The sequence below is a fragment of the Lepidochelys kempii genome, chromosome 3, assembly GCF_965140265.1.
Source record: "Lepidochelys kempii isolate rLepKem1 chromosome 3, rLepKem1.hap2, whole genome shotgun sequence".
NCBI lineage: Eukaryota > Metazoa > Chordata > Testudines > Cheloniidae > Lepidochelys > Lepidochelys kempii.
In genome coordinates, this window is record NC_133258.1 from 335,215 (window position 1) to 359,945 (window position 24,731).

The following is a 24,731-nucleotide window of genomic DNA, read 5'->3' on the forward strand; positions in this document are numbered from 1 at the left end:
GCAGGTCCTCAAGGAATCAATTCTGAAGCACTTAGAGGAGAGGAAAGTGATCAGGAACAGTCAGCATGGATTCACCAAGGGCAAGTCATGCCTGACTAACCTAATTGCCTTTTATGATGAGATGAGATAACTGGCTCTGTGCATGAGGGGAAAGCAGTGGACGTGTTATTCCTTGACTTTAGAAAAAGCTTTTGATACGGACTCCCACAGTATTCTTGCCAGCAAGTTAAAGAAGTATGGGCTGGATGAATGGACTGTAAGGTGGATAGAAAGTTGGCTAGATTGTCGGGCTCAACGGGTAGCGATCAATGGCTCCATGTCTAGTTGGCAGCCGGTATCAAGTGGAGTGCCCCAAGGATCGGTCCCGGGGCCGGTTTTGTTCAATATCTTCATTAATAATCTGGAGGATGGCATGGACTGCACCCTCAGCAAGTTTGCAGATGACACTAAACTGGGAGGAGTGGTAGATACGTTGGAGGGTAGGGATAGGATACAGAGGGCCCTAGACAAATTGGAGGTTTGGGCCAAAAGAAATCTGATGAGGTTCAACAAGGACAAGTGCAGAGTCCTGCACTTAGGATGGAAGAATCCCATGCACCGCTACAGACTAGGGACCGAATGGCTAGGCAGCAGTTCTGCAGAAAAGGACCTAGAGGTTACAGTGGATGAGAAGCTGGATATGAGTCAACAGTGTGCCCTTGTTGCCAAGAAGGCTAACAGTATTTTGGGATGTATAAGTAGGGGCACTGCCAGCAGATCGAGGGACATGATCGTTCCCCTCTATTTGACACTGGTGAGGCCTCACTGGAGTACTGTGTCCAGTTTTGGGCCCCACACTACAAGAAGGATGTGGAAAAATTGGAAAACATCCAGAGGTGGGCAACAAAAATAATTAGGGGACTGGAACACATGACTTATGAGGAGAGGCTGAGAGAGCTGGGATTGTTTAGTCTGCGGAAGAGAAGGATGAGGGGGGATTTGATACTGCTTTCAACTACCTGAAAGGGGGTTCCAAAGAGGATGGATCTAGACTGTTCTCAGTGGTAGCAGATGACAGAACGAGGAGTAATGGTCTCAAGTTGCAGTGGGGGAGATTTAGGTTGGATATTAGGAAAAACTTTTTCACTAGGAGGGTGGTGAAACACTGGAATGCATTACCTAGGGAGGTGGTGGAATCTCCTTCCTTAGAAGTTTTTAAGGTCAGGCTTGACAAAGCCCTGGCTGGGATGATTTAATTGGGGATCGGTCCTGCTTTGAGCAGGGGGTTGGACTAGATGACCTCCTGAGGTCCCTTCCAACCCTGATATTCTATGATTCTATTATCCTCCAGGTGCTTACAAACTGATTGTTTAATAATTTGTTCCAGTATCTTTCCAGGTATCAAAGTTAGATTGACTGATCTATAATTCCTGGGATCCTCTATGTTCCTCTTTTTAAAGATTGGTATTAGGTTTGCCCTTCTCAAGTCCACTGGGACCTCACCCATCCTCCACGAGTTCTCAGCAATATTGTGTTGAGTATCTTGCATTAAATGCCTCAGCCTTCTTGATGTCATCAGTCATTAGCTCTCCTTCTCTGCTAAGGAGAGGACCTACATCTTCCTTCATCTTTCTCTTGTTCCTCATGTATTTAAAGAACCTCCGCTTATTGCCTTTATGTCCCTTGCTACGTATGATGCATTTTGTGCCTTAGCCTTTCTGTTTTTGTCCCTACATGCCCAGGCCGTTCTTTTGTACTCCTCCTTAGCAAATCGGACCTTTTACGTAGAATTCTTTTTTCGTTTTCAGGTCATTGAAGAGCTCCTGATGAAGCCATACTGACCTCTTATTATTTATCCTATCTTTCCTTGATATGGGAAGTTTGCAACTGTGCCTTTAATATGGTCTCCTGGAGAAACTGCCAGTTCTCCTGAACTCCTTTATCCCTTAGATTTTCTTTCCATGGGACCTTACATAGCAGTTATCTGAAGTTCTTAAAATTGGCTTTTTTGAAATCCATTGTCCTTATTCTGCTGCTCTCACTCCTTGCTTTCCTTAGAACATACTGGTACACTGAACCGAGGCCAGAAACCACTGAGTTTCAGTCTCTCACTGCAGATGTTCATGGGCAGCTTGTCCAACTGGGGAGACCAGCCCAGAGGCAGGGCTTCTGGGACACAGTGCATTCTGCATGCAGTTCACAGCTGTCCCTGCAGGCAGCAATTCTCATGGAGCTGGAACAAGTACCTGTGACCAGAGTGCTGGGAGCTTGTCCCTACTGGGAATCCAGGCGTCAGTCAACTCACCTGCAAAAGACTGCTGGGGATGTGTAAGCTAACCGGCTGGGAGGCTGGATGAGCCAATTAGTCCATTAGCTGAGGGGTATAAAAAGGACAGGCAGTACTGGGGGAGAGAGGGAGAGGAGCTAAGTCCAGTCTGTTCACAGACCTCTGTTCCTCCCCAGCGCTGAGGGAAAGAGCTAATGGGTGAGAAGCCCTGTCTATAATATTGCTGCCTGGGATTGTATTGGGGTTGGTGGCGGGAATGTAAAGAAACCACACAAAGTTGCCACTCAACCGAGAGATTCTGAGAAGTTTCTGGGGTATCGGAGGACAGGGATGGGGAGGGCCCCGTTACAGTGCCAAATCCCTTCAACTCCTACTGTGACTGCAACACACAGCTCTAGCTCCCCTCCCCATCCGGCCTGCTGCACAGACACAGATCACAAGAGCAATGCTGAAAGGCTGAAGGCAGAGCTGCCTCCCAGCGTCAGCAGTGCTCCCATTGGCCTGGCTCACCCCACTTCCTGCCCTGGCCTGCCTCATCTCATCCTGCTGTTCCTGTTGTCACCTGACTATGCTCCTGTGCAGGGATCCCAAAAGCCCCAAGCACCTTTTGTGCATGAGAGGGGGAACAAATAAATGCTGGAGGCCTACAGAGCCCCACTAGCAGTGGGAGCTCCCTTCTGCCTGAGCTTCTGGTCCTGTGCTATTCCCATGGCAATGGGGTGAGGTGTAACCCCAGTCCTGAGCCTCTTCAGACGCAGCACTCACCTATATTAAATCCAGACCCCCACAGGTCGACTCCGAGCAGGAGCTGGGCTGCTCTGATCGCAGAGGCCTTGGCCCTCTACCCCAGGGATCTGCAGAGCTCTCTCTCAGTTCCAGCCCCTTTCTCCCCAGTCTTCTGTAACTGATCCTGCTGACCCTGTCTCATCAGAACTCCTTGCTGAACGTTAGAGACAGCCCTTCACCGAGCAGGAGCCCAACCCAAAGAGGATTTCCAGGCAGCATTCTGGAGAGGATCCAAAAAGCGGATGGAACCTGTCAGGATTGAGGATTGAGGATAAAGGCTTTGTGCGACTCCTGCAGCTTCTGCATCCGCTCAGCCACCTGGCGGAAAGTAGAGTGCCAGCCCTCGATCTTATCATTCCTGCAGGAGAGACCTACTGCAGTCAAGCCTGGGACAAGGACCTCACCCTGCCTCAGAGACTAACATCCCTGTGACCAGGCCTGGGCCTGAGCCAGACACTGGGGCTTCCCCATCCAATCCCAGGCCTGACATCCCCAAGAGAGGGCCCAGCCCTCAGCCCTGCCCTGGGGCTTCCCCATCCAACCCCAGGCCTGACATCCCCGTGAGAGGGCCGGGCCCTCAGCTCTGCCAGGGGCTTCCCCATCCAACCCCAGGCCCTCAGCTCTGCCAGGGGCTTCCCCATCCAACCCCAGGCCTGACATCCCCATGAGAGGGCCGGGCCCACAGCTCTGCCAGGGGCTTCCCCATCTAACCCCAGGCCTGACATCCCCGTGAGAGGGCCGGGCCCTCAGCTCTGCCAGGGGCTTCCCCATCCAACCCCAGGCCCTCAGCTCTGCCAGGGGCTTCCCCATCCAACCCCAGGCCTGACATCCCCGTGAGAGGGCCAGGCCCTCAGCTCTGCCAGGGGCTTCCCCATCCAACCCCAGGCCCTCAGCTCTGCCAGGGGCTTCCCCATCCAACCCCCGGCCTGACATCCCCATGAGAGGGCCGGGCCCACAGCTCTGCCAGGGGCTTCCCCATCTAACCCCAGGCCTGACATCCCCATGAGAGGGCCGGGCCCACAGCTCTGCCAGGGGCTTCCCCATCTAACCCCAGGCCTGACATCCCCGTGAGAGGGCTCAGCCCTGCCAGGGGCTTCCCACCCTGCTCCAGGGGGCCGCGTAGATTTTCAGGGAATCATAGAATCATAGAATATCGGGGTTGGAAGGGACCCCAGAAGGTCATCTAGTCCAACCCCCTGCTCAAAGCAGGACCAATTCCCAGTTAAATCATCCCAGCCAGGGCTTTGTCAAGCCTGACCTTAAAAACCTCTAAGGAAGGAGATTCCACCACCTCCCTAGGTAACGCATTCCAGTGTTTCACCACCCTCTTAGTGAAAAAGTTTTTCCTAATATCCAATCTAAACCTTCCCCAGGGAACTGGGTGAGACAACGTGGGAGGCTGACTGGCAGGTTCCACCTCAGCATGATCTGGTTCTCACTGGAGATGGACTCAAGCTCTGGGCTGGAGAGGCCAGCATTAGGGCCTGGTGGAGCAACTGAGCCCACGGTGCCCCTTCCCTGCTCCCTGTTACCTGGCCATGCTGACGGGGTTGAATCCCACCAGGACTGGCAGGAAGATGTCCAGGTTATTCATGCAAAAGTCCAGCTGTCCTGCCACAAAAGGGGCCTGTAGCAAACAGAGTCAGTGAGACCCCTAACTACTCTCCCCAGGCTGAGCACAGATCAGAGTCCACCCTGCCTGCTACCACAAAGGGGACCAACCAAGGCTACAAACCAAGACAAGTTGCAATCCCCACCCTAACTGTCCCCCATGCTGAGCACTGATTGTACCACAGCCAGTAAGCCACCCTACCATGGCAGGCACCCACTCCCCTCCCAAACCTTGACTATGGCAGGTACCCACTTCGTCACCCCCTTCTGTGATCATCCACTCTGCAGCTCCCCACCCCGACTATACCAGGCACCCACTCTGCACCCGCACCACGACAATGGCAGGCACCCACTCTGCACCCACCCACCCTGACAATGAAAGGGACCCACTCTGTTTCCCCTCCTAACACTGACTGTACCAGGCATCCACTCTGCTCCCAGCAAATTTGCAATAATCCATTGGATACTTACAGAAAAACCACATGAAATTCCAATGAAAACTACTTTTTTCTTCCCCTCACAGACCTGGGGAGAAAATGGGAGAACTCAGTATGGTGCGGGTGAGAGGAGGGGCTGCCCTGGCACTGCACTGGGGTGGGGAGAGGGGCTGCCCCGGCACTGGGATGAGTGGGCAAGGTGACCTTGTACTTTGCTGCCCCCTCCTCTCCCTGCCTGAGCAGTGGGAAAGAGGGAGACCCTGCCCAGGCAGAGTTGAGAGAGAGGAAGCCAGAGCTGCTCTGGCCCTTCCTCCGCTGTGCCCTGCCTCGCTGCCCCCTTGAATGCCTTTGGGGAGCAGTGGGCACTGCCCGATTTTCACCCTGTGACCTTTACTCCCATCCCTGTTTTTTTGTTTGTTGTCCCCAGTGTTCAGCTGTGGCCCCAGTTCCCTGGCCCATCCCAACGGCTAAGGAGGAGGGCCTTAGCTATGTGCGGGGCTTAGGCCCGCTGTCTCCTGGAAATCCACAGTATGCCCCCCCTGGCAATCCTCTTCCTGCCTTCCCGCCTTCCCAGAGAGACTCGGTGCATGAAACCGCCATGGGTCCTCTGAGTCACAGCTGAAGTTTTGTTTCAGTCTGTCTCCTTCCCCATCTCCAGACCTCACCTTGCTCAGCTCCTCGATCCCCAGCAGGGCGCAGTCCTCCAGTTCCTCCTGGGACACCACTAGGGATCTACATGAGGAAACAACCTTGTTCAGTTACTCACAGGTACAACCAAAACACACACACTCAGATCACAGGAACCCGCAGGCTCATGCTCCCCTTCTCAGGGCTGAACTGTCCCCCATGCACTCAGGGATGCAGGACATGTAGACTCCACAGCCTGCAGCTGGCAGACACAGGAAACCTAAGCAGCCTGTGACCGCAAATGGGCCCCGTCACTCTAGCCCAAGTGGCCTGGGCTGCCCCCGGTGCAGTGCAGCACACATGTTGCAGCTGGTTAATCTGGAGGCCACAAACACCAGGCTCACTGCAGCCACATCCTGCACCTGGGAGAAATGGGCAGTGAGCTGGTGCTTGTGGCCTCCGGGTTAACCAGCTGCAACACAGGGGGAAAAAGGGATTTCTGGCTCCATTTGCCACCTGATAGCTAAAAGCCCCTCTTCACTGAATCTCAGAGTGGGAGCAAGACCTCCTCCTGTGCACCAGCCTCAGCTCAGTCCTATCTGAGTGAGCTCCAGCTGGCTTGGTTGCATAGATTCATTGAGGTTAATGTCAAAAGTGACCAGCATCATTAGCTCATGTAGTCTGATGTCCTGTAGAACACAGCCAATGTGTTAATAATTCCACCCAGCTACCCTTGGACTCAGCCCAGTAATTTGTGTTTTGACTAAAGCATCTTCCAGAAAGGCAGCTAGGCTTGAGCTGGAGATATCAAGAGATGCTGAATCCATCATTTCTACTGGTAGTTTGTTACAATGGTTAATCACCTGTGCCTTATTTCTAATTGGAATTTGTCTGGCTTTATCTTCCAGCCATTGGTTCTTGTTCTACTTTTCTCCACCAGATTGAAGAACTCTTTAGTACACAGTATTTGCTCCCTGTGAAGGTACTTAGACACTGGAATCAATCAGCTTTTGATCTTTTTGACTAACTAAACCAAGGGTGGACAAACTTTTTGGCCTGAGGGCCACATCAGTGAATAGAAATTGTACTGCGGGCCATGAATGCTCACAAAATTGGGGTTGAGGTGTGGGAGGGGGTGCGGTCTCTGGGGTGGGGCTGGGGATGAGGATGAGGAGTTTAAGGTGTAGGAGGGTGCTCCAGGCTGGGATCGAGGGGTTTGGAGAGTGGGAGGGGGATCAGGGCTGGGGCAGGGGATTGGGGCCCGGTGAGAGGCTCAGGGGGTGCAGGCTCCGAGCAGCGCTTATCTCAAGTGGCTCCCGGAAGCAGTGGCATGTGCCTTCTCTGGCTCCTACACGGAGGTGCGGCCAGGTGGCTCTGCACACTGCCCCATCCTCAGGCACCGCCCCTACAGCTCCCATTGGAGGGCATAGGAGCCAAAGCGGGGCCATGCCGTGGTTTCTGGGAGCTGCGTGGTGCAGCCCCCGTCCTTGTGTCCCGGCTGGAGCACCGGAACAGACCTGAGCTGCATAGCGCGGCCCCAACCCTGCGCGGCTCAGCCCCACTCCGGCCGAGGCATAGTGCGGCCCTGAACCTGTGCCCTGGCCGGAGCACTGGAGCGGGTTTGAGCAGCATGGTGTGGCCCTTGACCCAGCACACAGGCCGGAGCAGGGCCAAGCCGCATGGTGCAGTGTGGCCCCGACCCAGCGCCCAGGCCAGAGCACCAGAGCAGGGCCCAGCTGCTGGTGTGACCTCCGACGCAGCACCCGTCTGGAGCACCAGAGTGCGGCCGAGCCGTGTGGTGCAGCCCTGACCCAGCGCCCCGGCTGGAGCTCCGGAGCAGGGCTGAGCCGCATGGTCTGGACCACAACCCTGTGCCCCGAACAGAGCACTGGAGCAGAGCTGAGCTACGTGGTGCGGCTCACAGGCTGGCTTAAAATGGCTCGCAGGCCAGCTTAAAATGGCTCGCAGGCCGGCTCCAGCCCACGGGCCGTAGTTTGCCAACCCCTGAACTAAACTGATTGAGCTTCGTAAGTCTCTCACTGTAAGTGAATTTTTCCAACCCTTGAATAATTTTTGTGGCTCTTCTCTGCACCCTCTCAAATTTTCCAACATCCTTTTAAACTGTGGATACCAAAACTGGATACAGTATTCCAGTATCAATCTCACCAATGTCATATACAGAGGTGAAATCATCTCCCTGCTCCTACTCACTTCTCCCCTGCTTATACATCAAATAACTGCATTCACCCTTTTGGCCAGACCATCACACTCCTCTTCAGCTGCTTGTCCAGTAGGATCACATAATCTTTGCAGAGTCACTGCTTTCCAGGATGCAGTCTCCATTCTATAGGCATGGCCTACAGTCCTCGTTTCTAGCTGTAGGCATTTGGCAATATTAAACCACATTTTGTTTCAAATCAGCCAGCTTACCAATTGATCCACCTTGCCCTGTATGATGCCCTGTCCTCTTCGTAGTTTACTTTGACAATCTGTGTGTCATCCATGAGTTTATATTTAATTCCAGATCATTGATTAAAGGGTTGAATAGCATCAGGCCCAGTACCAGTGAATTCCATTAGAAACACCCCCATTAGATTATCATTCCCTATTGACAACTGCTAACCAGAGACCCACATGCGCTCGACCCCACACGCGCTCGACCCCACACATACAGTACTGGTCTATAAACGGTGCACTGGAGCACTCTCTGCCATCCCCTGCTTGGCCAGGCAGAGGGGGAGGCAAGATGCTACCCACTAGGGTCTCAGATGGGACAAATGTCGGTGTCTGGCTGGGAGACAGCCAGAGCCACAGCCGGAAGCAAAGGCCATTATCTGCTCAGCCAGGCTGAGTGCAAACACATGCTCTCCCCCTTACCTGTCTCCCCCAGCAATGATGTACGTGTAACGGGGCAGCTGACCTAGACCCTTCAGCAGCTTGTTAAAGGAAACCTGGGAAGAGAGAGAGAGAGGAGAGAGGCACAAAAACAGGCAGGCCATGCACCCCAGCAACCTGTCTATAAATTAACCATCCTAGGAACCACCCAGCCCATGCAGGCCAGGGAGCTACAACATACTGTGAAGAGAAGACAAAGCCAGAGGCAGCAGCAGACCCCTTTCCCCAGTGACATACACAACAGGAGGCCCCCTAAGCCAGCACCGCTGTATCTGCCCTGTAGAGCCCACCTCTAACAGGAAACTACTGGTCCTCGCCCCAAGGTTTCCAGTCCAGGCATGAGCTCCAGTGCACAATTATTTCTGCCAGGGGCTTGGGGCTGGCCCCATAACACAAGCAGAAACAGGTATTATAAGTGGGAAATCGAACCCAAGAGGAGCACCCGCACCCACCCCATCCCAGGCAGCCAGAACTGACCCAGAGAGTTCATGGCAATTTGTGATTGCAACCCATTGCACCCTTTCTGCCTGCTGCCATGGCTCCCTGGGGCGCCCCTGTGCTGCTTACAGCACCCTGCAACCTCAAGCCCTCCTATGCTCCACCCATGCAGCCCATGGCACTGTGTTCTCTCCCCTCATGGTTCAAGGCCTGGGGCGTGCTGAGCACCTGCAGGAAAGCTGAGGGGCCAGGGAGAGCTAAGTGTCTTGATGTGGCGAACCGGGGAAGTCCCGGATGACTGGAAAAAGGCTAATGTAGTGCCAATCTTTAAAAAAGGGAAGAAGGAAGATCCTGGGAACTACAGGCCAGTCAGCCTCACCTCAGTCCCTGGAAAAATCATGGAGCAGGTCCTCAAAGAATCAATCCTGAAGCACTTGCATGAGAGGAAAGTGATCAGGAACAGCCAGCATGGATTCACCAAGGGAAGGTCATGCCTGACTAATCTAATCGCCTTTTATGATGAGATTACTGGTTCTGTGGATGAAGGGAAAGCAGTGGATGTATTGTTTCTTGACTTTAGCAAAGCTTTTGACACGGTCTCCCATAGTATTCTTGTCAGCAAGTTAAGGAAGTATGGGCTGGATGAATGCACTATAAGGTGGGTAGAAAGCTGGCTAAATTGTCGGGCTCAACGGGTAGTGATCAATGGCTCCATGTCTAGTTGGCAGCCGGTATCAAGTGGAGTGCCCCAAGGGTCGGTCCTGGGGCCGGTTTTATTCAATATCTTCATAAATGATCTGGAGGATGGTGTGGATTGCACTCTCAGCAAATTTGCGGATGATACTAAACTGGGAGGAGTGGTAGATACGCTGGAGGGGAGGGATAGGATACAGAAGGACCTAGACCAATTGGAAGATTGGGCCAAAAGGAATCTGATGAGGTTCAATAAGGATAAGTGCAGGGTCCTGCACTTAGGACGGAAGAACCCAATGCACAGCTACAGACTAGGGACCGAATGGCTAGGCAGTAGTTCTGCGGAAAAGGACCTAGGGGTGACAGTGGACAAGAAGTTGGATATGAGTCAGCAGTGTGCCCTTGTTGCCAAGAAGGCCAATGGCATTTTGGGATGTATAAGTAGGGGCATAGCGAGCAGATCGAGGGACGTGATCGTTTCCCTCTATTCGACATGGGTGAGGCCTCATCTGGAGTACTGTGTCCAGTTTTGGGCCCCACACTACAAGAAGGATGTGGATAAATTGGAGAGAGTCCAGCGAAGGGCAACAAAAATGATTAGGGGACTGGAACGCATGAGTTATGAGGAGAGGCTGAGGGAGCTGGGATTGTTTAGCCTGCAGAAGAGAAGAATGAGGGGGGATTTGATAGCTGCTTTCAACTACCTGAAAGGGGGTTCCAAAGAGGATGGCTCTAGACTGTTCTCAATGGTAGCAGATGACAGAACGAGGAGTAATGGTCTCAAGTTGCAGTGGGGGAGGTTTAGATTGGATATTAGGAAAAACTTTTTCACTAAGAGGGTGGTGAAACACTGGAATGCGTTACCTAGGGAGGTGGTAGAATCTCCTTCCTTAGAGGTTTTTAAGGTCAGGCTTGACAAAGCCCTGGCTGGGATGATTTAACTGGGAATTGGTCCTGCTTTGAGCAGGGGGTTGGACTAGATGACCTTCTGGGGTCCCTTCCAACCCTGATATTCTATGATTCTATGATGGGTCCGGGAGAACCTGAGCATCTTTGTGGGAGCTGGGGAGGGGGAGGGGGCAGAGTGTCTCCACTGAGGCCAGTGCGGCTGGGGGGTTGAGCATCTCCAGGGATCCCAAGAGGGATGTGCCTCACTGGGAGACCATGGGGGCACAGTGTGCTTGGGAAATGGAGAGGGATGCTGAGCCCCTCTGGGGTGGGGTTAGGGAGGCTGAGCTGCACTGGGTAGCCAGGGGCGTTGCTGGAGAATGTAGGGGGCTGAGTATCTCCAAGTAGGCTGTGTCCTTAGGAGGTTGGTGTGCATCATTGGGAGGATGGGGTGTGCTGAGCATATCCCGGGTGTTCCCCAGGGCTGGGATTCTGCACCAGCACACTGTGGAGATGAGGAGGAAGCAGGAGCAACTCACGGCTATAAGGAAGGCCAGCCTGCCCGAGGTGCCCCCGCCGCTCAGCACGATAAGGGTGTTGTCTGGGTCCTGCAGAACCAATGGAGACAGGTGACTGTCCTGCGGAGCTGGGCCCATCTCCCCAGCCAGAGGCAGGAGTCCCACAGCTGCTCAGAGCAGACAGAGGCCACGGTCGCTTGCACTGAGGACTGTGGCAGCCTTTGATAACAACATTCAGGATCCCCAGTGGCTCTTAGACCAGGAGTGTTTTTCCCTTTCATATCAGCCTTCCCTGTGAGACCTGGGCCTTGGCCCCCTCCCAGCCACACTCTGCAACACGCTCACTCAAAGCTGCAACTTGTGCAGAACATGGCTGCCTGCTCCGGGAGTCCCAGACCTGGCCTGGACCACAGGCCCAGATGCCTGCCTTGAGGGATCCCATCAGCTGGCTGCTGTGCGAGCACATGGACTCCAGAATCTGGGGTAAGAGCCCCCAGACCCTGCTGCCTCTCCAGCACGTCCTTGAGGAATAGGGAGTGGGCTCTGTGATGGCAGCGCATTCACTGTGGTGAGACACCTCTTCCTTTATCATGCCATGGCCCTGATATGGCCCAAGGCTGGTCTGTCCCCAGCTCCCCTGGCTCTGCGAGAGGGAAGGAACCCAGGATGGGGCAGGCCTGGTCCTGTCCAGTGTGGAACTCCAAGAACCACTGAGCCATGGCTCCCCAGACATGCTGATGATGTCACTAAGGACAGCAAAGAGGGCTGATTGAGCATCTCCTGTACGATGTCCAAAGGGTACAGTACCTTTCAGAGCTGACAAAGGGGTACAGTACCTTTCAGAGCTCCATTCCTGTACTGTATCATGCTGCACCTCACCACACTGTACCATGCTGCTCCATACCTCACCTCACTGCACCATGCTGCTCCATACCTCACTGCACCACACCTCACCTCGCTGCACCACACCTTGGTGTACCATGCTGCAACACACCCCACTGCACCTCACCTCTCTGTATCATGTTGCTCCATACCACACTGCATCTAGCTGCACACCTCACTGCACATCACCTCACTGTACCATGCTGCTCCATAGCACACTATGTCTCACCTCATTGCACCACACTTTACCTCATTCCACTGCACTGCACCTCACCTCATAGGAACCACATTGCATTTCACCATGTCATGCCACACTACACTGCATTTCACCATACCACTTCCTACTGCATTGCTTCATGCCAAACTGCACCATACTGCATCACAAGCACGTCCTACCATACCGTACCACACCACATTTCTCTGCACCATACTGCAGTGTGCCGTACCATACCACACCCCACCCACTGCCCCACAGTGCACTGCACTACAATGTACCTTCAGGACTTCCTGCATTTTATTGATAATGTCAATCATGGTCTTCAGCACTGACTCCCTGTTTGAGGAGGAATCCCTGTTGAGGTTACAGGGACAAACCATCCCGATGAGTCGAAAGAATAGTAAATATGGCAGGCGACCAACTTGGCTTAATGGTGAAATCCTAGCGGATCTTAAACATAAAAAAGAAGCTTACAAGAAGTGGAAGGTTGGACATATGACCAGGGAAGAGTATAAAAATATTGCTCGGGCATGTAGGAATGTTATCAGGAGGGCCAAATCGCACCTGGAGCTGCAGCTAGCCAGAGATGTCAAGAGTAACAAGAAGGGTTTCTTCAGGTATGTTGGCAACAAGAAGAAAGCCAAGGAATGTGTGGGCCCCTTACTGAATGAGGGAGGCAACCTAGTGACAGAGGATGTGGAAAAAGCTAATGTACTCAATGCTTTTTTTGCCTCTGTTTTCACTAACAAGGTCAGCTCCCAGACTGCTGCGCTGGGCATCACAAAATGGGGAAGAGATGGCCAGCCCTCTGTGGAGATAGAGGTGGTTAGGGACTATTTAGAAAAGCTGGACGTGCACAAGTCCATGGGGCCGGACGAGTTGCATCCGAGAGTGCTGAAGGAATTGGCGGCTGTGATTGCAGAGCCACTGGCCATTATCTTTGAAAACTCGTGGCGAACCGGGGAAGTCCCGGATGACTGGAAAAAGGCTAATGTAGTGCCAATCTTTAAAAAAGGGAAGAAGGAAGATCCTGGGAACTACAGGCCAGTCAGCCTCACCTCAGTCCCTGGAAAAATCATGGAGCAGGTCCTCAAAGAATCAATCCTGAAGCACTTGCATGAGAGGAAAGTGATCAGGAACAGCCAGCATGGATTCACCAAGCGAAGGTCATGCCTGACTAATCTAATCGCCTTTTATGATGAGATTACTGGTTCTGTGGATGAAGGGAAAGCAGTGGATGTATTGTTTCTTGACTTTAGCAAAGCTTTTGACACGGTCTCCCATAGTATTCTTGTCAGCAAGTTAAGGAAGTATGGGCTGGATGAATGCACCATAAGGTGGGTAGAAAGCTGGCTAAATTGTCGGGCTCAACGGGTAGTGATCAATGGCTCCATGTCTAGTTGGCAGCCGGTATCAAGTGGAGTGCCCCAGGGGTCGGTCCTGGGGCCGGTTTTATTCAATATCTTCATAAATGATCTGGAGGATGGTGTGGATTGCACTCTCAGCAAATTTGCGGATGATACTAAACTGGGAGGAGTGGTAGATACGCTGGAGGGGAGGGATAGGATACAGAAGGACCTAGACCAATTGGAAGATTGGGCCAAAAGGAATCTGATGAGGTTCAATAAGGATAAGTGCAGGGTCCTGCACTTAGGACGGAAGAACCCAATGCACAGCTACAGACTAGGGACCGAATGGCTAGGCAGCAGTTCTGCAGAAAAGGACCTAGGGGTGACAGTGGACGAGAAGCTGGATATGAGTCAGCAGTGTGCCCTTGTTGCCAAGAAGGCCAATGGCATTTTGGGATGTATAAGTAGGGGCATAGCGAGCAGATCGAGGGACGTGATCGTTCCCCTCTATTCGACATTGGTGAGGCCTCATCTGGAGTACTGTGTCCAGTTTTGGGCCCCACACTTCAAGAAGGATGTGGATAAATTGGAGAGAGTCCAGCGAAGGGCAACAAAAATGATTAGGGGACTGGAACACATGAGTTATGAGGAGAGGCTGAGGGAGCTGGGATTGTTTAGCCTGCAGAAGAGAAGAATGAGGGGGGATTTGATAGCTGCTTTCAACTACCTGAAAGGGGGTTCCAAAGAGGATGGCTCTAGACTGTTCTCAATGGTAGCAGATGACAGAACGAGGAGTAATGGTCTCAAGTTGCAGTGGGGGAGGTTTAGATTGGATATTAGGAAAAACTTTTTCACTAAGAGGGTGGTGAAACACTGGAATGCGTTACCTAGGGAGGTGGTAGAATCTCCTTCCTTAGAGGTTTTTAAGGTCAGGCTTGACAAAGCTTTGGCTGGGATGATTTAACTGGGAATTGGTCCTGCTTTGAGCAGGGGGTTGGACTAGATGACCTTCTGGGGTCCCTTCCAACCCTGATATTCTATGATTCTATGATTCTATGATTCTATGACTCACTGTACAGTCTCTGAGAAGAAAGTGAGAAGATTAGGGCTTTGTGATGTTATCTCCCAACCAGCCCATAGATCGTGAGGGAGAGGTCAGGGCTCTGTGGGGTTACTCACCCCAGCGGGACCCATACTCCATGGGGTGGCTCAGTGGCCTATGAGGTAACCCCCTCACTCCAAAGCTCAGGGTTCCGCGGGTTTACTGCCCCACCCACCCATATATACACACACACCAGAAATAGTATGAAAAGGCAGACTATTAACATCATCTGAATACAGGGTTCAGGGTGAGGGCCTGACTGGTCGTCTGCTGGGCTCTGAATGACTGAACTGGGGTTCCCTCATGTGTCATCTCTTTCCTTACAATCAACAAGCTCTCGGTGATGAGGGCAAGGCCAGTGGGAGCAAGAGATAGAGCCTTCTCAGGGGCCAGCCTGATGGCTTTTCAATGCCCTCCAACACAAAGGGAAAACTATCACAAATCTCAGCACCTCCAGGACTCAACGCCAGGCCTACCACTTCCCTAGGCTCTCCCACAGCTCTACAACCAATGTGGCTATGGCAAGGGGATCTCAACACACAGGCAGGCAAGGCAGAGAACTTACCGTATAGTTGAGCAGAGCTTCGTCCTCCTCCTGGAATATCTCTGCATCACATTCCTTCAGAAGCTGGACAATCTGCACAGGGTCAGCCTTATCCAGCTCCCTGGTGATGGGGTTTGACTTCTCACTGATGGGCAGGGTTGCCTCGTACCCCGCCAGCTGAAAGCCAATGCACACAGGATGCAGAGTCTCCCCAGGGCAGAGCAGGACTGGGTCCCAGTGCTAGAATGGCTCCCACAGCCTCTAAATATACTAGTCCAACTGTGCGCATTTAGCCTGGGACAGAAAGCCCCTCCACTGCAACCCTCCACCCCTTCCTCCTCCGCTCACCAGATGGGCTTATTTAAGTTCTTTCGTTGTTGTTATTGTTACTTTCTATTATGGCTGCTCCTAGGAACCCGACCGGTGATCAGGGCGCCATGGTGTTTGGTGCTGTACACATGCTCCCTACCCAGGGATCATCCAGTCTTGGGTCAGAAAGGGCACATTAGGAGAACAAAACAGAGCAACAAAGAGGGCTAGAGATGAGGAAACAAAACATTTGGCAAGGGCACAGCAACCTCAGCATTAACTTGCCTTTGGGTTTCTAAACCTGCTGCACTTGAGATTGAGCCTCAATGGAGAAGATTTGGGAACAAACCGATTAAACAAACAGCAATAAGTCACCAGGACCAGATGGGCTTCACCCAAGAATTCTAAAGGAACTCACGTATGAAATTGAAGAACTCCTAACTGTGGTATGTAACCTATTGCTTAAATCAGCCTCTGCACCACGTGACTGGAGGGTAGCTAATGTAATGCAGATTTTTTTTAAAGGATCCAGCGGCAATCCTGGCAATTACAGGCTAGTAAGCATAACTTCAGTACCAGGAAAGTTGGTTGACACTATAGTAAGGAACAGAATTATCAGACACAGAGATGAACACAATATATTGGGGACGAGCTGCTGCTGCTGCTTGCCAGGAGCTAGGATTTGCGATGTGACGGAGAGACTGCCGAGACTCATCAAGCCCTCAGATCGCTGCCCCTTCCTGCTTCTCCACGTGGGCACCAATGACACTGCCAAGAATGACCTTGAGCGGATCACTGTGGACTACGTGGCTCTGGGAAGAAGGATAAAGGAGTTTGAGGCGCAAGTGGTGTTCTCGTCCATCCTCCCCGTGGAAGGAAAAGGCCTGGGTAGAGACCGTCGAATGGTGGAAGTCAACGAATGGCTATGCAGGTGGTGTCGGAGAGAAGGCTTTGGATTCTTTGACCATGGGATGGTGTTCCAAGAAGGAGGAGTGCTAGGCAGAGACAGGCTCCACCTAACGAAGAGAGGGAAGAGCATCTTCGCAAGCAGGCTGGCTAACCTAGTGAGGAGGGCTTTAAACTAGGTTCACTGGGGGAAGGAGACCAAAGCCCTGAGGTAAGTGAGGAAGTGGGATACCGGGAGGAAGCACGAGCAGGAGTGCACGAGAGGGGAGGGCTCCTGCCTCATACTGAGAAAGGAGGGGCGATCAGCGGGTTATCTCAAGTGCCTATACACAAATGCAAGAAGCCTGGGAAACAAGCAGGGAGAACTGGAAGTCCTGGCAAAGTCAAGGAATTATGATGTGATTGGAATAACAGAGACTTGGTGGGATAACTCACATGACTGGAGTACTGTCATGGATGGATATAAGCTGTTTAGGAAGGACAGGCAGGGCAGAAAAGGTGGGGGAGTTGCACTGTATGTAAGGGAGCAGTATGACTGCTCAGAGCTCAAGTATGAAAATGCAGAAAAACCTGAGAGTCTCTGGATTAAGCTTAGAAGTATGAGCAACAAGAGTTAGGTAGTGGTGGGAATCTGCTATAGACAACCGGACCAGGGGGATGAGGTGGAGGAGGCTTTCTTCCGGCAGCTCGCAGAAGCTACTAGATCGCATGCCCTGGTTCTCATGGGTGACTTTAATTTTCCTGATATCTGCTAGGAGAGCAATACAGCGGTGCACAGACAATCCAGGAAGTTTTTGGAAAGTGTAGGGGACGATTTCCCGGTGCAAGTGCTGGAGGAACCAACTAGGGGCAGAGCTCTTCTTGACCTGCTGCTCACAAATCAGGAAGAATTAGTAGGGGAAGCAAAAGTGGATGGGAACCTGGGAGGCAGTGGCCATGAGATGGTCGAGTTCAGGATCCTGACACAAGGAGGAAAGGAAAGCAGCAGAATACGGACCCTGGACTTCAGAAAAGCAGACTTTGACTCCCTCAGGGAACTGATGGGCAAGATCCCCTGGGAGAATAACATGAGGGGGAAAGGAGTCCAGGAGAGCTGGCTGTATTTTAAAGAATCCTTATTGAGGTTACAGGGACAAACCATCCCGACATGTAGAAAGAATAGTAAATATGGCAGGCGACCAGCTTGGCTTAATAGTGAAATCCTTGCTGCTCTTAAATACAAAAAAGAAGCTTACAAGAAGTGAAAGATTGGACAAATGACCAGGGATGAGTATAAAAATGTTGCTCAGGCTTGCAGGAGTGAAATCAGGAAGGCCAAATCACACCTGGAGTTGCAGCTAGCAAGAGATGTTAAGAGTAACAAGAAGGGTTTCTTCAGGTATGTTAGCAACAAGAAGAAAGTCAAGGAAAGTGTGGGCCCCTTATTGAATGAGGGAGGCAACCTGGTGACAGAGGATGTGGAAAAAGCTAATGTACTCAGTGCTTTTTTTGCCTCTGTCTTCACGAACAAGGTCAGCTCCCAGACTGCTGCACTGGGCAGCACAGCATGGGGAGGAGGTGACCAGCCCTCTGTGGAGAAAGAAGTGGTTCGGAACTATTTAGAAAAGCTGGACGAGCACAAGTCCACGGGGCCGGATGCACTGCATCCGAGAGTGCTAAAGGAGTTGGTGGATGTGATTGCAGAGCCATTGTCCATTATCTTTGAAAACTCATGGCGATCGGGGGAGGTCCCAGATGACTGGAAAAAGGCGAATGTAGTGCCAATCTTTAAAAAAGGGAAGAAGGAGCATCCTGGGAACTACAGGCCAGTCAGCCTGACCTCAGTCCCTGGAAAAATCATGGAGCAGGTCCTCAAGGAATCAATTCTGAAGCACTTAGAGGAGAGGAAAGTGATCAGGAACAGTCAGCATGGATTCACCAAGGGCAAGTCATGCCTGACTAATCTGATTGCCTTCTATCATGAGATAACTGGCTTTGTGGATGAAGGGAAAGCAGTGGACATGTTGTTCCTGGACTTTAGCAAAGCTTTTGACACGGTCTCCCACAGTATTCTTGCCAGCAAGTTAAAAAAGTATGGGCTGGATGAATGGACTATAAGGTGGATAGAAAGCTGGCTAGATTGTCGGGCTCAACGGGTAGTGATCAATGGCTCCATGTCTAGTTGGCAGCTGGTATCAAGTGGAGTGCCCCAAGGGTCAGTCCTGGGGCCGGTTTTGTTCAATATCTTCATAAAATGATCTGGAGGATGGCGTGGATTGCACCCTCAGCATGTTTGCAGATGACACTAAACTGGGAGGAGTGGTAGATATGCTGGAGGGGAGGGATAGGATACAGAGGGACCTAGACAAATTGGAGGATTGGGCCAAAAGAAATCTGACGAGGTTCAACAAGGACAAGTGCAGAGTCCTGCAGTTAGGATGGAACTATCCAATGCACCACTACAGACTAGGGACCGAATGGCTTGGCAGCAGTTCTGCGGAAAAGGACCTAGGAGTTACAGTGGACGAGAAGTTGGATATGAGTCAACAGTGTGCTCTTGTTGCCAAGAAGGCCAATGGCATTTTGGGATGTATACGTAGGGGCATTGCCAGCAGATCGAGGGATGTGATCGCCCCCCTCTATTCGACATTGGTGAGGTCTCATCTGGAGTACTGTGTCCAGTTTTGGGCCCCACACTACAAGAAAGATGTGGATAAATTGGAGAGAGTCCAGCAGAGGGCAACAAAAATTATTAGGGGACTGGAACACATAACTTACGAGGAGAAGCTGAGGGAACTGGGGATGTTTTAGTCTTCAGAAGAGAAGAATAAGGGGAGATTTGATAGCTGCTTTCAACTACCTCAAAGGGAGTTCCAAAGAGGATGGATCTAGACTGTTCTCAGTGGTAGCAGATGACAGAACGAGGAGTAATGGTCTCAAGTTGCAGTGGGGGAAATTTAGGTTGGATATTAGGAAAAACGTTTTCACTAGGAGGGTGGTGAAACACTGGAATGCGTTACCTAGGGAGGTGGTGGAATCTCCTTCCTTAGAAGTTTTTAAGGTCAGGCTTGACAAAGCCCTGGCTGGGATGATTTAGTTGGGGCTTGGTCCTGCTTTGAGCAGGGGGTTGGACTAGATGACCTTCTGAGGTCCCTTCCAACCCTAATATTCTATGATTCTAAGAGCCAACTTGGCTTTTGTAAAGGGAAATCCTGCCTCACCAATCTACTAGAATTCTTTGAGAGTGTGTCAATAAGCATGGGGACAAGGGTGATCCAGTGGATATAGTGTATTTAAACTTTCAGAAAGCCTTTGACCAGGTCCTATACCAAAGGTGTTTAAGCAAAGTAATCAGTCATGAGATAAGAGGGAGGTCCTCTCATGGATCAGTAACTGGTTAAAAGATAGGAAACAAAGGCTAGGAATAAATGGTCAGTTTATACAATGAAAGAGCTAAATAGCAAGGTCCCCCAAGGATCTACACTGGGACCTGCGCTGTTCAACATATTCATAAATGATCTGGAAAAAGGGGTAAACAGTAAAATGGCAAAGTTTTTAGATGATACAAAATTACTGACAAAGCCCTGGCTGGGATGATTTAATTGGGGATTGGTCCTGCTTTGAGCAGGGGGTTGGACTAGATGACCTCCTGAGGTCCCTTCCAACCCTGATATTCTATGATTCTATGATACTGAAGAAAGTTAAGTCTAAAGCAGGCTGTGAAGAGCTACAAAGGGATCTCACAAAACTGGATGACTGGGTGACAAAATGGCAGATGCAATTCAATGTTGATAAGGGCAAAGTAATGCACACTGGAAAAAATAATCCCAACTATACATAGAAAATGAGTCTAAACTAGCTGTTACCACTCAAGAAAGAGATCTTGGAGTCATCATGGATAGTTCTCTGAAATCATCTGCTCGATGTGCAGTGGCAGTCAAAAAAGCAAACCGGATGTTAGGAGCCCTTAGAAATGGGATAGATAATAAAACAGAAAATATCAAAATGCCACTGTATAAATCCATGGTGCACCCACACCTTGAGTACTGCATGCAGTTCTGGTCATCCCATTTCAAAAAAGATATATTGGAATTGGAAAAAATACAGAGAAGTCCAACAAAATTTATTAGAGGGATGGAGCAGCTTCCGTATGAGGAGAAATTCAAAAGCCTGGGACTGTTCAGTTTAGAGAAGAGATGACGAAGGGGGGACTCAACAGAGGTCTATAAACCATGACTGGGGTGGAGACAGTGAATCAGGAAGTGTCATTTATCCTCTCACATAACACATGAACTCGGGGTCACTCAATAAAATTAACAGGCAGCAGGTTTAAAACAAACAAAAGGAAGTTCTTCACACAACACAGTCATCCTGAGGAACTTGTTGACAGGGGATGTTGTGAAGGCCAAAAGTATATGTGAGTTCAAAAAAAGAACTCGATCAGTTCCTGGGGGACAGGTCCATCAAGGGCTATTTGCCAAGATGGTCAGGGACACAACCCCATGCTCTGGGTGCTCCTCAACCTCTGACTGCCATAACCTGGGAATCGACAAGAGGGGATGCATAACTGCCTTGGTCTGTTCATTCTCTGTGAAGCATCTGGCACCAGTCACTGTCGGAAGACAGGATATTGGGCTCGATGATCATTGACCTGACTCGGTGTGGCCGTTCTTTTGTTCTTATTAGTTAGTTTAATCTCAGCTATTAGAGTTGGAGCAGAAATTACTTCAGGGAAGTTCTCTGGCCTGTGTTATACAGGAGTTCAGACTAGATCAGAGGACCCCAAACTGTAGGGCATGCCCCCCTAGGGGGGCACGGAGGAACATTGGGGGGGGCACGGCAGGGCCTGGGCCAGCCCCCATGGAAGGGAACGCCACCTAGCCCCGCTTTGCTCCCAGATCTGCTCCAGCCCCGCCCCCGGGCTTGGCCTCTGACCGTGGACCAGCCAAGGCTCTGCACCCATCCCCAGTCCTGTCCCCGTCCTCAGCCTTGGCCCCTGGTCCTGGTTCCACTACTATCCTTGGCCCCTGGCTGCAGCACCCCCCTCCCGGCTCCACTCCTGGCCCCAGACCCACCCCCAGCTGCAGCCCCAGCCTCAGTCCCTTTATCAATATCGGCATCCCCCACCCCTGGGAGCCATAGCCCTGCTCCCATTCCTGGTGCAGGCGGATGGGGGAAAGGGGTATGGGTGGGGGTGCAACCCTGAAAAGTTTGGGGACCACTGGACTAGATGATCACAATGGTCCCTTCTGGCCTCAGAGTCTGTCCTTCTGTGCTGAAGTCTGTTCCTTGCACGTCATGAACCAGAACCAGCTGAGCCACTGTGGGAAGAATCACACTCACAGACGCACACTGGCACTGCCAGGTTGCAGCTTTTCTTCCTGGTTCCCTCTCCCATGTTTCAGGGTCATAGTAACTGGAATCAGAGTAACAGCCGTGTTAGTCTGTATTTGCAAAAAGAAAAGGACGACTTGTGGCACCTTAGAGACTAACCAATTTATTTGAGCATGAGCTTTCGTGAGCTACAGCTCACTTCATTGGATGCATACTGTGGAAAATACAGAAGATGTTTTTATACACACAAACTATGAAAAAATGGGTGATTATCACTACAAAAGGTTTTCTCTCCCCGCATCCCACTCTCCTGCTGGTAATAGCTTATGTAAAAGTTCTCTCTCTCCCTACAATGTGTATGATAATCAAGGTGGGCCATTTCCAGCACAAATCCAGGGTTTAACAAGAACGTCTGAGGAAGGGGTGGGGGGTAGGAAAAAACAAGGGGAAATAGGTTACCTTGCATAATGACTTAGCCACTCCCAGTCTCTATTCAAGAATTATGTCAAGAATTATAACAGTCATAAACCAGTAAAATACTCTACTTGCGCTATATTGATGACATCTTCATCATCTGGACCCATGGAAAAGAAGCCCTTGAGGAATTCCACCATGATTTCAACAATTTCCATCCCACCATCAACCTCAGCCTGGTCCATTCCACACAAGAGATCCACTTCCTGGACACTACAATGCTAATAAACGATGGTCACATAAACACCACCCTATACCGGAAACCTACTGACCGCTATTCCTACCTACATGCCTCCAGCTTTCACCCTGACCACACCACACGATCCATTGTCTACAGCCAAGCTCTGCGATACAACCGCATTTGCTCCAACCCCTCAGACGGAGACAAACACCTACAAGATCTCTATCAAGCATTCTTACAACTACAATACACACCTGCAGAAGTGAAGAAACAGATTGATAGAGCCAGAAGAGTTCCCAGAAGTCACCTACTACAGGACAGGCCTAACAAAGAAAATAACAGAACGCCACTAGCCGTCACCTTCAGCCCCCAACTAAAACCCCTCCAATGCATTATCAAAGATCTACAACCTATCCTGAAGGATGACCCAACACTCTCACAAATCTTGGGAGACAGGCCAGTCCTTGCCTACAGACAGCCCCCCAACCTGAAGCGAATACTCACCAGCAACCACATACCACACAACAGAACCACTAACCCAGGAACCTATCCTTGCAACAAAGCCCGTTGCCAACTGTGCCCACATATCTATTCAGGGGACACCATCACAGGGCCTAATCACATCAGCCACACTATCAGAGGCTCGTTCACCTGCACATCCGCCAATGTGATATATGCCATCATGTGCCAGCAATGCCCCTCTGCCATGTACATTGGCCAAACTGGACAGTCTCTGCGTAAAAGAATAAATGGACACAAATCAGATGTCAAGAATTATAACATTCATAAACCAGTCGGAGAACACTTCAATCTCTCTGGTCACGCGATTACAGACATGAAAGTTGCAATATTACAACAGAAAAACTTCAAATCCAGACTCCAGCGAGAAACTGTTGAATTGGAATTCATTTGCAAATTGGATACAATTAACTTAGGCTTGAATAGAGACTGGGAGTGGCTAAGTCATTATGCAAGGTAACCTATTTCCCCTTGTTTTTTCTTACCCCCCACCCCTTCCTCAGACGTTCTTGTTAAACCCTGGATTTGTGCTGGAAATGGCCCACCTTGATTATCATACACATTGTAAGGAGAGTGATCACTTTAGATAAGCTATTACCAGCAGGAGAGTGGGGTGCGGGGAGAGAAAACCTTTTGTAGTGATAATCACCCATTTTTTCATGGTTTGTGTGTATAAAAACGTCTTCTGTATTTTCCACTGAATGCATCCGATGAAGTGAGCTGCAGCTCACGAAAGCTTATGCTCAAATAAATTGGTTAGTCTCTAAGGTGCCACAAGTCCTCCTGTTCTTTTTAGTAACTGGAATGGGAATGGTTTCTTGGCAGTGGCTGCCACAGGGCAACCAGCTCATCAGGGCTGGTTTGGTTGAGGAGTGGCAGCAGGTGATGAAGAAAGCTCCTGCCCTGTCCCTGCTGGAGCAGCCAGGGCAGCACCTGGTCCCGGGGTAGTGTCCTACCTCAGTCCCGGCACAGGGGAGTTCCTGGAGACAATAACGACCCACAAGCTGCTCTGTGGTTCTTACCTCCCACTTGCCGGGATCTGGCGTCTCAATAACATGCCTGTATTTCTTTGTCCCACGCATGGTCCAGGCCCAGAACTGATGGCGATGGCTCTGAAAGAATCCGAAGGTTCCCAAACCTGTTACTCCAGTACAAACAGTCGCCTGCCTGCAGGCGGGTGAGACAAGGACTGGGTACTCACTCCTCCCCCCTCATTCCAGGCAGCGAGGTTTGTCCCAGTCTTATCAGCCCTACGCTGTAATGATTAATCTGAACAGTTACATTTCAACTGCTCCTATCACCCCATGTCCTGCTGCTGGGCAGATACCCCAGCTTATCTCTCCAGGGTCCCCACCACCCCCACCACTGATCCCAGGAGGATAAGGGCAGCTGCTTGCGTCATTTCTGCTGCACAGGCAGAACACAGAGCCCAGGCAACTGGTCAGCAGCTGTGCAGCTGCATGGCATGACAGGTGCATGTGGGCTCCTGGCCAGGGCCCGCGTGCAGGGCAAGGGACTGATCATGAGCCCAGCTCACCCTCAGAGCAGCCAGGGACGCTGCTTTCCCCAGCAATGCTGTAGGCAGCCAGAGAAAGCTTGTGCCCCCTCCCCAGGAATCAGACAGAGCAAGCATCCCTACAGCCCGTCTCTCCCCACTCACCTGCTATTCTGTATCCACCTCAGTATCCTGAGGGCCCTGTCTGCTCCACTTCAGCACCATGGAGCCAGCATCTCGGGCCCAGGAGAGATCACAGAACTGAATGGAATTGTCTCTTA

The 24,731-nt window shown here is 51.2% G+C and overlaps 1 protein-coding gene across 1 annotated transcript in view; it reads right to left on the bottom strand.

Annotated features, from left to right (window-relative positions):
• The window catches only part of GCKR (glucokinase regulator), a 44,468-nt gene extending 20,431 nt beyond the window's left edge, over positions 1–24,037 (bottom strand). The window contains 10 exon segments of the mRNA XM_073335362.1: positions 3,302–3,410; positions 4,585–4,679; positions 5,135–5,188; positions 5,766–5,832; positions 8,605–8,678; positions 11,181–11,249; positions 12,537–12,594; positions 14,676–14,689; positions 15,275–15,430; positions 23,978–24,037. Of these exon segments, the coding sequence (XP_073191463.1) occupies positions 3,302–3,410; positions 4,585–4,679; positions 5,135–5,188; positions 5,766–5,832; positions 8,605–8,678; positions 11,181–11,249; positions 12,537–12,594; positions 14,676–14,689; positions 15,275–15,430; positions 23,978–24,037 (756 nt within the window).
• Between the last annotated feature and the right edge of the window lie 694 nt (positions 24,038–24,731).